At 43.1% G+C, this 12,294-nt stretch overlaps 1 protein-coding gene across 2 annotated transcripts in view; it reads left to right on the top strand.

Annotated features, from left to right (window-relative positions):
* Positions 1–12,294, top strand: part of ATP2A1 (ATPase sarcoplasmic/endoplasmic reticulum Ca2+ transporting 1) — a 39,295-nt gene that overhangs the window by 25,791 nt on the left and 1,210 nt on the right. The window contains exons 13-22 of one of the 2 annotated variants that reach the window (XM_068243606.1): positions 3,132–3,257; positions 3,339–3,557; positions 4,296–4,631; positions 4,756–4,976; positions 5,767–5,969; positions 6,075–6,160; positions 6,356–6,489; positions 6,576–6,693; positions 7,732–7,849; positions 8,339–8,379. In XM_068243606.1, the coding sequence (XP_068099707.1) occupies positions 3,132–3,257; positions 3,339–3,557; positions 4,296–4,631; positions 4,756–4,976; positions 5,767–5,969; positions 6,075–6,160; positions 6,356–6,489; positions 6,576–6,693; positions 7,732–7,849; positions 8,339–8,343 (1,566 nt within the window). In that variant the 3' untranslated portion in view covers positions 8,344–8,379. The remainder of the gene's footprint in view (positions 1–3,131; positions 3,258–3,338; positions 3,558–4,295; positions 4,632–4,755; positions 4,977–5,766; positions 5,970–6,074; positions 6,161–6,355; positions 6,490–6,575; positions 6,694–7,731; positions 7,850–8,338; positions 8,380–12,294) is intronic. The other variant, XM_068243605.1, reaches the window with a different exon arrangement.

Here is a 12,294-nt window from a genome sequence, read left to right on the forward strand (position 1 = left end):
GGATGGGGGCACGGACACAGCAAGGCCCAGCTGGCAAGAGCAGGATCATTTGTGTACTTCTCTGCCAGTAACAAAACCTGCTCCACCAACTGTTCTGCTCCACTGACTCGCATGTAAGGCGAGGGGGTAAATTTTCAGCACATTTTTAGCGCTGAAAAATTAGGCTTATACGCGAGTATATAAGGTATATATACACACGTCTTGTAGCTGAAGCACAGCTGTGCACGGTTAGGCATCTCTCCTGTGCAAACCTCCAGCTACAAACTACTGCAACACTAACTGGTGAAAGGGAACATATGTTCACTGAGCCATTAAGATTGATTTTCACCCTTAAAAATACTTTAATTTTCTCAGTTTATAGTGAAAAATACACACTGCAGCATTATTTCATAGCCAAATATCTTCACCATGAATTGTGACAGGAACATAATCCAAATTGTGTGATAAACAGTAGAAGTAGCCAAACAAATTCTGTGGTATTTATATACAGTAGTATTTTTAAACTGGGCTTAAAGAGAGTCTGAAGCGAGAATAGATCTCGCTTCAGACTTCATAGCTAGCAGGGGCATGTGTGCCCCTGCTAAAACGCCGCTATCCCGCAGCTTAACGGGGGTCCCTGTCCCCCCAAATCCCCTCTGTAATGCGGGGGAGCGCTCCCGCATTGGGGCAGGGCTAACCGCCGCAGCCCTGCCCCACGCGCATCTGTCTGCGCGTATCTCCGCCTCTCCCCCGCCCCTCTCAGTCTTCCTTCACTGAGAGGGGCGGGGGAGAGGCGGCGATGCGCGTCTGATAGACGCGCTGTGAGGCAGGGCTGCAGCCGTTAGCCCTGCCTCTAGGAAGGGCTAATCTGCGACCAAATTTACGACCAAGGTATGCGGGGGGTGGGTTGGGGGGTCAGGGACCCTCGTTCAGCCGTGGGATGGCGGCGTTTTAGCAGGGGCACACATGCCCCTGCTATGTATGAGAGCTGAAGCGAGATTTAGTCTCGCTTCAGTGTCTCTTTAAAGCCTCGTTTGTTTTGAAAAAAAAACTCTATGTATTTATATATATTTAATTTAGGTGTCATAAGTAGGGATAAAGTTATGGGAAAACCAGGAGACAAATTGAAAAAAAACACCACATTTTACCAATTCCAGTTTAAGTTGGGATAAAGTTATTGCTGATTAAATAGGGACATCAGTAAAAGCTGCTTACACAGGAAGCATAGCAGCTTACACAGAAAGCATAGGTCTCACCGGCTGGTGCTTTTAAGGTAATCTACGCAGGTCAAGTAGTGCGCAGATAGTGAGCAGGCTACAAGTGGCTGCCAGCCCACCCACTCACCATGGCTAACAGGTCTCCGACTGATGCATGCTCCCACCCACTTTCCACTGTAGCTGGATACGGAATACGGCAGGGGCCAAAAAGCAGGTTTACTATAACAGTTATATTATATTGTTTACTGTATCAGGTTTACTCCCATATGCTTATAATGGTGCTCGGCCAGGACCTGGACATTCAATAACTGAAGTTTTTCTATATCAGAGTTTACTATAATGAGTTTATACTTTAATTGAGCTATGACATCATTTGCATAACAGAACTCATTTTTATAATTATTGTCCTTTATTTACAAAGCACCAACCCTTGATCCATGTCATTTTTATTTTGTTGGGCCCCCATGCAAATTGCGAAGGATAGCCTCAGTTGGAAAAGTTTTTAAGGCTCTGAACCAGAGCCTTACAAATCAGCTGATTGAATGCTTCTCCGAGGCTTTAGGTACGCACTGCCGCAATCAGAAGAGTGGGCCAACCAATGCTGGAGCAGATAGAATTGTTAACATAATGTAGCACACAAAGAAAGCTTAACTGGTTTGCGAAAAAAAACAAGGTATAGATTGTTTTGTTGTGACAAGTAGTGATAAAGTTATTGGTGAATAAACGGGAGGAGCCCTGAAAGGTGAAAACGGCTCGGAGGGGGGGGGGGTGAAGTGGTTAAAGGGAGGAAATCTCAAACAGTCGTAATTCAGAAACATGACCAGCAGCTCCAATGTCGGAATTTCCCTGAGTGAGGTTTTAGTGTTCTTATTCAGAAGGAAGGCCCATTACCAATAGTAGCTGTTTTCATATGGAGACGTGGGTGCAGAAAACTCCCCACTGTGAGCAGACAGGGAAAGCCTACTATTCCTCTAAGCAGGGTTGGTCTTCCTGGCCATGTAGTGTTCACAAAGTAATATGAATTGCTGCTAGATCTGACTGTGACAATCCACAAATGTCCATATGAATCTTGATGCTAAGAATCACCAGTCATCATGTAACAGACTACCCCGCTTACTACAATTACAGAGAGATTAATTACAGCGTGTAACACACAACAAGCCGGCTGCACTGATTCCAAAACCTTTCTATAGCTGACACCTGCCCTGTACTTGTCATGCACGAGAAACGTATCCCTCCCCGTCCAGCAATCTGCTCCTTAACCATCCCGAGTAATACGTTACTCCAAACACCTGTTATTGTGGTATTATAAGCACAACGTATCCCTGAAGACCGAGGAAATACTGTGAAGAATATAAAATACACACAATGCACAGCAATAAACAAGGATGGCAATGTACATGGATCGGAAATCCAAGGGCCATTTTATAAAAGTACGATGGTGCACTGAGACGATGCACACAGTCATACAAAAGGTGGCGTCCATGCTTGTGACCATTTTTTAAAGGCACTTGTATTGACCTGAAAAAGTGAGCTGAACCCCGTGAAACGCATTGTCCTTTTAATCGTGCTGAATAAATCATTTAACCTTTTTACATTTACTCTGTGGTTTGGGTTCTTACATTTGGAGTGGTAAAGACACCGCCCTCCCCCCTTATTATTATTTTTGTCTCATTGCATTACCTATTTTGGGGTACCCCCGCTCCCAAGTACTATACAAAAGTTGGACCGTACTGGTAAACTTTTAAAGCTCCAAATCTCTTGTTCAAACTAAAAAAAGACACCAAACTACTTGACTAGTTACCGCAAACCTTATCAGCTTCCAACATGTCAGCTAAAAAAGCAAACAAAACAAAAAAAACTTTATAGAAACAACAACCAGTGTTATCCACAAGAACTCCAGGAAAGTAATGTTATATTTCCCCCGTCACTCAGGTTATCAAGCAGCTGATGAAGAAGGAATTTACTCTTGAGTTCTCCCGTGACAGGAAGTCCATGTCTGTCTACTGCACCCCCGCCAAAGCTTCCCGCGCTGCCGTTGGCAACAAGATGTTTGTGAAGGTAAGACCACCGATGGAGCCTTAAATGACAATTAAAAATATGGAGTTTTTGTTTCGCTAAGTTAGTTTTTCCGTTTTGCAGGGTGCCCCTGAGGGTGTGATTGACCGCTGCAACTACGTGCGTGTTGGAACTACCCGTGTACCCATGACTAATGCCATCAAGGAGAAGATTCTGACTGTGATGAAGGAGTGGGGCACAGGCAGAGATACCCTGCGTTGCTTGGCTCTTGCCACAAGAGACACTCCACCAAAGAGAGAAGAGATGGTGCTTGAAGACGCCACCAAGTTTGTTGATTATGAGGTAATAAAAGGATATAAAAACACAACAAAAAATGAATACATCACACATTCTAAAACTTCACGTTTGAAAAAAATAGGTCTGTTGAGGAATTTCTAAAGGAAAGGTTTTTGTCTCGCACTCACTAAAGCGTTCAACTAGAGTTGGTGTAAGGAGTCCTGGAGTTGAAAAAAGGGGTGACACCCCTCGTTGAACATCAAAGTATAAACAAGCTAGCACATCCATAAACTTTCTTTATTGTTTCTTTCAATGTAGAAGCCTAATAAAGAAACCTTGGCTTCTGTATTGCAAGAAACAATAGACATTTTATGGATGTGCTAGCTTGTTTATACTTTGACGTTGAACGATGGGTGTCAATGTCATCCCCTTTTTTCAACTACATCACTCCTTACACCAACTCAAGTTGAATCCTTTAGTGAGTGCAAGACAAAAAACCTTTCCTTTAGGCAACATGGCTTCTGTATTGCAAGGAACAATAAAGCAAGTTTATGGATGGATTTTGTTTATAGTTTGATGTGAAGGAATTTTAGCTCACTGCAACACACAAATATAATACACAGAACGCATTAGTTAAACATAACAAAACCATGTTCACAAAAGTCAAACAAATATTATGTTTATAGAAGTATAGCAAATGCACAATTAAACAACTATCTAAGAAAAAAATATGCTGATTTCAAATGCAAAGTTATTTGAATGTGCATCCCAATTCTGCTTCTAACAGAATTCTTCTATCCGTAGACTGATCTGACCTTTGTTGGTTGTGTGGGTATGCTGGACCCCCCACGTAAAGAAGTCATGGGCTCAATCCAGCTTTGCCGTGAAGCCGGTATCCGTGTTATCATGATTACTGGTGACAACAAGGGCACAGCTATTGCCATCTGCCGTCGTATTGGCATCTTTGGTGAGGATGACGATGTGACAAACCGTGCCTTCACTGGTCGTGAGTTTGATGACCTGCCACCTGCAGAACAGAGAGAGGCCTGCAAACGCGCTTCCTGCTTCGCCAGAGTCGAGCCAACTCACAAATCCAAGATTGTAGAGTTCCTGCAGTCCTTTGATGAGATTACTGCCATGGTACGTCAATAAGTTACAGTGATCCTTTTCTACCCACAGGCCGTGTCAGAATATAGAACCATGCATTTATCTGCTGATCATCTGAGTTCCACTTGTAACACCATGCATTGCTTTCTTCTACCAGACTGGTGATGGTGTAAATGATGCCCCAGCTCTGAAGAAGGCTGAGATTGGTATTGCTATGGGCTCCGGTACCGCTGTGGCTAAGACAGCCTCTGAGATGGTGTTGGCTGATGATAACTTCTCCACCATTGTGTCTGCAGTAGAAGAGGGTCGTGCCATCTACAACAACATGAAGCAATTTATCCGCTACCTCATTTCCTCCAACGTAGGAGAGGTCGTCTGGTGAGTTTTTAGTTAATATTGAAGTTATACAGAATGTCCACCTAGTGTATTTAGAGGTTAAGATCAGAGATGGTAAGGTAGTATAAATTGAAGTAATACTTTCTGATTACATATGGAAATAAAATTCTATTTGGTTTAACTACTTCACCCCAAAGTTGTTTTACCCTAACGGACAAGAACGTTTTTTTACCTTTCAGTGCTCATCCCTTTCATTTGCCAATAGCTTAATCACTACTAATCACAATGAAATGATCTATATCTTGTTTTTTTCACCACCAATTTGGCTTTTTGGGGTTGATATTTGTTTTCAGTAATTACTTTATTTTCTATGCATTTTAAAAGGGAAAGACAAGGAAAAAATAAAAAAATACACAATATCTCCAATTTCATCCCCTTTAGTTTTAATATAAACACTGCTACTGTGCATAAAACCCACACATTTTATCTGCCTATTTGTTCTGGTGACAATATAGTATTTGGAAATAAAGGTGTATTTTTTTCTATGGTGGTTTTTTTTGTTCACTATTCTCATGTGCACGTTCACAGGAATGCACACGTGCAGGCGTGCACGTGCACAGCGACAACAGCTCTGTCTGACTTATAAAAACGTCCTGGAGCCATTAAGAGGCTCTAGCAGGATGTTTTTATAAGTCAGGTTGTCATTAAGTGGTTAATGGAAAACATTACTTATATCACTTACTACTGTATATCACTTTTTTCAAACTTTTGTGGTCCATGCATTCTGTTGGAAACTTGACGAGTGATTTCACATTACTGTTTTTTCTTACAGTATCTTCCTGACCGCTGCTCTGGGTCTGCCTGAGGCTCTGATCCCCGTACAACTGCTGTGGGTGAACCTGGTCACAGATGGTCTGCCAGCTACAGCCCTGGGCTTCAACCCCCCTGATCTGGACATCATGGACAGACCACCACGTAGCCCCAAGGAACCCCTCATTAGTGGATGGCTCTTCTTCCGTTACATGGCCATTGGAGGTAGGATGGCAAACTTTGCATGGCAAGTGCGCCTCTGCCATGTTTGAATTGGGTGGAAGTGTCAGCCACCTTTCCCATAACTATGGTCACCTTCCTTTCATGCAGGGTATGTCGGTGCAGCCACTGTTGGTGCAGCTGCCTGGTGGTTTATGTGCGCTGAGGATGGACCCGGTGTGTCCTTCTACCAACTGGTAAGCACGTGTTTTTGCTTCTTTTCAAATACCATTGAGCATTGCATATATGACATTAAAGTTTTCTTACCATGGAGGGCATTGTCACCATCCCTAAACTGACATATCAGTACAGTTATAGGGAAATATTTCAGAAGCGCTCGCATAAAAAGCTGTATAGGAAATATCATTATTTTTTTTCCTTTCTCTCTCCAGAGCCACTTCATGCAGTGCACAGAAGACAACCCCGACTTTGAGGGCCATGAATGTGAAATCTTTGAGTCTCCAGTACCAATGACCATGGCTCTGTCCGTGTTGGTCACAATTGAAATGTGCAATGCTCTCAACAGGTAAGCAAACTGATAGACCCTTATCTTCTTCTGTATGTGTTCTAATAATCGTAAGACACCTGGTGACGTATTATTTCCTCCTACAGTCTTTCAGAGAACCAGTCTCTGGTCAGGATGCCCCCATGGTCTAACCTGTGGCTGCTGGGCTCCATCTGCCTGTCCATGTCCCTGCACTTCCTTATCCTCTATGTTGATCCTCTGCCCGTAAGTGGACACCTTTAATCTGCACATTATGCAAGAGACACCACACTAAAGACTTTCACTGAAGCTGACACAAAAGTAAAATACCTCATCAATAATGTTAGAAGTTTGACTCCCGAGATTTCAGACCAACTAAACCCAAAATTTAAGCTGATCAATTCAAGACACACATGTCATTTAGTGTAAATTACATTTATTACTTTAGGCTACTTGTGCTGGACAACTATCCGTATAGATAGAAGACCTCGTACTGGGTGCTTTCCTTTTCAGGAAGTGGGGTCTGAATTTTCACTTCCTGTGAACTCAAAGTCTACTGGAGACTGTGGTAACAAAGTGACTGACACAAGTCCCTTCTGATCTCATGCCCATTAAACTGAATATGGGTGGCAAGGATGATGAAATGTGTAACATGAGCAGACCATTTCCATTCTCCACCCTTGTTTCTACCTCTGTCAGATCTTTGCTACCACCTCCATCACTTTCTAAGCTAGGGAAATGTAGTCTGGCCCTGCCCCTCGAGGCATTGGGGAACGATCTGCCTGGAAGATCAACTCAACCAACTGCTAGCCAAGGGCATTAACCCCCCCACTCCACTGTTCCTTCTACTCTTCCCCCATAGCAACAGAAAGCACCACTAGCCAAGAGACTACCAACACCTCTGTGCAGCGTCGGCATTGTACTCTTGCCATAGGGATCGAGTTCCGATCTCTGCCAGGAGTCTTGCATTGTACATGTGTATGAGGCTTAGAACTTTAATAAGATATAAAACATATCTATACATTACTGATAAGTATGGTGAACCTCTCTCCTCCTGGGGTGGTCGGAGTGCTGCCTTTTGGGTGGAGGAGATGTGACCAAATTTCTTCTTACCACCCCTTATTATCAAGCTAGCAGAGGGGAACGTGGGTCAGATGTCAAACAAAACAGGTGTAAGAAAAAAACGCAAGAATCAGCTGCAACTTGGTCGTAGTTATTTCAGATCCCTGCCTCATACTGTACAATTTTAACCATTTCAATGTATGCTTTCTATCCAACCCTCAGATGATCTTCAAGTTGACTCCTCTGGATGTCACTAAGTGGTTGGTCGTATTGAAGATTTCCTTCCCCGTCATCCTATTGGATGAGCTGTTGAAATTTGTTGCCCGTAACTACCTTGAAGGTAAGAACCATCATTTTTGGTGAAATGATCGCTTCAATAGCCATTCATCATTCAATTGCTATTTATAGTATAATAAAGCACTACACAGTACATAGTCTGACTCGCTTAAAATGAGGGATTGTCACTAAGATGCTAAAAATTCTGAATTAACACTGAATTATTAGTATCTCATTGACTATGCCTACTAGGTCATTGTTATGCAAATACTAGAAACTTTTCTAATCACAACCGAATAACAACCATTTCCTTGAAGAACTTATCCAGAAGTGAAATAAACAGTGTTAAGATAATGTATGTATTAGTGTGCTGATGAATTTAATGCTGCTCTTTACAATACATATGTAGAGATGCCATTCAGCACATATCTCTGTTACCAATCTAAGAAAAGAAAGTCAATCGCTATCTGGCTAAGTTACAGACCTCCCTAATTATCATTTCCATTTATCATGCCTCCATATTAAACCATTGTTTTTCTATCATTTCCCATAGGATAAACCCTTCCTTACCACTTCCCTGTTGTTGTCTAACAGGTATCCCATCATACTGCATGCATTGACCAACTTCCTTCTTGTCTGCATGTGATTCCTCTGATTCATATCCATGTGTTGCTCCATGGACTATGCCTGTTCATTTTTAATGCCTGCCTATGTCTGTTACTAAGTACAACTCATGAGTCTTACCATCCAATCACTGCTATCATCTCACTATCCAATCACTGCTATTATCTCACCATCCAATCACTGCTATCATTTCACTATCCAATCATTGCAATTACTTTATCATGACATCTATGCATACACATCTCACCACCAAATATTACCATTCATCAAATCTATGCATACATCAGGCCCAGATTTGTGGAAAGGCCAGATAGGCCCGGGCCTAGGGCGGCAGGAAAGAAGGGGCGGCTGGCACTCAACACCTCATAGATCTAATCATCCAGTATCACCATTCATATTACATCTATGTATACACGTCATCAATCTCATCATCCAATATCACCATTCATTACAACTATGCACACATCAGGCCCAAATTTGTGGCAAGACACCATAGGCCCGGGCCTAGGGTGCAAGGACAGAAGGAGGCTGGCACTAAACACCTCATCGCTGTAATCAACCATTATTTCATCTATGCATACACGTCATCAGTCTCATCAAAACACTATGCAATCCCTTTAACAAAGACAAGTCCATTCTCCTCCCCCCATTCCTACTGATCTTCCCCTTATCCACATTAATGCTAAGGGCAGCCATACATGAGTCAGTCCCAGCAATTTTGATCACTGCTTCGTTGCCTAATGGGACTAATTAGTGTTTGATTAATTGTGGAGCAGCGGACCAATCGATTTTTGATCATTTCAGCACAAATCTGTTGACATCAAATGTTGAATTGATTGGCTCTCAACCAAATAAAATGGATTGTTTCTATAACCACATTAGAGCTGACCCATGTGTGGCTACCTCAGGAAAGTTTTTAATCATTTTTCCTCAACCTCTCACATCTAGTCCCTTCTCCTTAACTGCACATTTGGAGAGTACTATTCTACAATGTATGACGTCTGCACACAACATACGGCAGCACCACACTCCCTCGCAGTTAGTTACGTGTTGTAAAGTAAGCATTGTGTCAACAATCATATGATATGAACGATGTATCATATGTCATTGCGGCTGGCTAAATGTTTGGAAGAAAGGTAACTGCAAAAGAGCCATGTTACTGGGTTCTGTCCATAAACCCTGCAGGTATCAAACTTTTTTCCTTAAGTGTAATTTTGTTTTCTGTTGAATTGTTATGAGGTGGAGTTGGGGTTGGGGGGGCTGCATGAAAAAGTTGCGTTGTAATATAGCTACATACTTGTTAAATTTGTCTGCACATGAACATCGTGCATGATTGGAGAGATCAGTTCAGGCTCAAGTTTGGCCACAGTTCGGCGGTAAGTGCAAAGGGTAAGAACTTATTAAAAACATTCTTAGAAAACTATTCATGCTTCCCATTTTTTTGTCATTCTGTATTCAGCAATAGAACAGCACAGGTGGAAACCTTATTGAATATTACAGAGCTGAAGCAGCAGGGTGCCGTTATAGCAGTAATGCTATAGTACGCAGGAAGCATAAGGGTAAATCGGGGTTCCAGCGATCGCTGGACCATGAATTACATCTCTCTCTAAGTTACTACAACTCGGAGGGGGAATAGTATTTAACGCCGTCGGGAATTTGAGAGCCATCATTTGGCTCACCCTAGGCTTCCTTGATGGCATCTGTGCAAATAATTGTCTATTCTACTAAATAAGTTGTTTTAGGAAATCTATTTACATCCAGTGTACCCGACATGAAAGCCATCTCAGGATCTATACTTACCTGGGGCTTCACTAAGCCCCCTTGAGGCCGCTCGTCCCTCGCTGTCTCCCTGGGTGGCTCCTGTCCCTCGCAGTATGGCCTGGTAGAGTTGCGCTTTGTCGCGCATGCGGGGCACGCTCCCACGTTGTGATCCTGTCAATGGGAGCATTCTGCGTCTGCGCAGTAGTACTGCGCAAGCGCAGAATGCTCCCGGACACAGGAGCAAAACGGGGGAGCGTGTCTGGCCGGGATGCACGAAGAAGCGCACCTCGGCCAGGCTACCGGGCCATACTGCCACCCGGGAAGACAGCGAGGAACTGAGCGGCCTCAAGGGGGCTTAATCAAGCCCCAGGTAAGTATAGGACCTGAGATGGCTTTCATGTCGGGTACACTTCAAAGGGTGAAAGTGTGATACATGGATTATTCCAGTGTTTCTCAATATTATTTGGTACGCTCCCCATGGAAGCCTGTGCTTATCAAGTACACCCCGTTATTTGTAAAATTATTTTAAGTACCTCTTAGAGGGAACCTAAACTGAGAAGGATATGGATTTTTCCATTTAAAGTAATACCAGTTGCCTGGCAGGCCTGCTGATCCTGTGTCTCTAATACTTTTAGCCACAGCCCCTCAACAAGCATGCAGCAGATCAGGTGCTCTGACTGAAGTCAGACTGCATTAGCTGCATTCTAGTTTCAGGTGTGTGATTCAGCCACTACTGCAGCCAATGAGATCAGCAGGACTGACAAGAAACTTACATTGTTTAAAAGGAAACATCCATATTCCTCTCAGTTGAGGTTCCCTTTAAGTACCCTTGACAAAACGATTTCCAAACATTCTCTATTGCTTTTAAACATCTGAATTTTATATTCAGATTTGTTTATATGTATTTTAGCATTTTCTAAAACAGCCAATGTTTGGTAAGCGTGTTTAAGTTTATCAAGTCCAAGTACCCATTTGAGGTACCCCCTGGGGTGCACGTACCCTGTTAAAAAGACTAGGCATTCGATTTGAAAGACCAAATCAAGAGAAAATCTCTTGAAAACGAAGCTCGCTCTCAATACCTCTGCACTTCAGTATAAAGAGCATAATGCTCTATACATTACTTGTTTTCCTATGTCACTGTCACTGTCACCTAATTTACTGACCTGACAGTTCTGACAGGTTTTGGCTAGACCATCTCCTAATGGGGGATTCTCAAAGTTTGGTTTATTCTCTTCAAAAGCACTCCTTGGAAAAAACGTATTAGGTTCCCTGCACACTGCAAATCCGATTTGCGATTCCGATTTTCCCTGGATGCTATCAAAAGAAAAAACGCAGAAAAAAACGCAGCATGCAGTACCGATTAAAAATCGGAAATCGGAATCCCATGTGAAAATAGATTAAAAATCCAAATCGGAATCGCATGTAGTGTGCAGGAAGCCTTAAAAGGATAATATCCAACCTGCCTATTCTCTTGCACTTTATTCTGGCTACTGAACAGCGCCAATACCTTCCAGAAGTGCTTTTGAAAATAAATATTGAGAGACCCCCTTGAGGAGATGAATTAGTCTAGAACCTGCCACAGCTGACAAGCGACACAGGAAAGAAAAATAATTTATACAGCCTTTTACTCTGGGACCAATGCACATCTTATAGATCTGCATTTTACCCGATTGAAATCTACAGCCTGTAGCTTGTACTGGGGTGTAGACTTCAATCACTCACACCGTGCGATTGCATTACTCCCTCCGTTCGCACCACTCTATGGTTACTGCAGCCCACTCACTCTCCTGTCATTATGACAGCAAAGCTCCGTGGGCCAGGCAGGAGACAAATTAATTTCATTGGCTCCTGACCATGTGATTACTGCGAGCCAATCACAGTGACAACTATTTAATCCATTAACCTCTTGACGACCAGCTAACGCCGATTGGCGTAAACTGGTCGTCTGCGGGTTACCATGGAAACGGCCGCTCGACCGAGCGGCCTTTCCATGTCAGTTCACGGAGGGTGTCTCCGTGAACAGCCGGAGAGCCGCCGATCGCAGCTCTCCGGCAAAATGTAAACAGGCGGGGAAGAAATCCCCGCTGTTTACATCATACGGCGCTGCTGCGCAGCAGCGCCGTA

The sequence above is a fragment of the Hyperolius riggenbachi genome, chromosome 7 (genome assembly GCF_040937935.1).
Source record: "Hyperolius riggenbachi isolate aHypRig1 chromosome 7, aHypRig1.pri, whole genome shotgun sequence".
NCBI lineage: Eukaryota > Metazoa > Chordata > Amphibia > Anura > Hyperoliidae > Hyperolius > Hyperolius riggenbachi.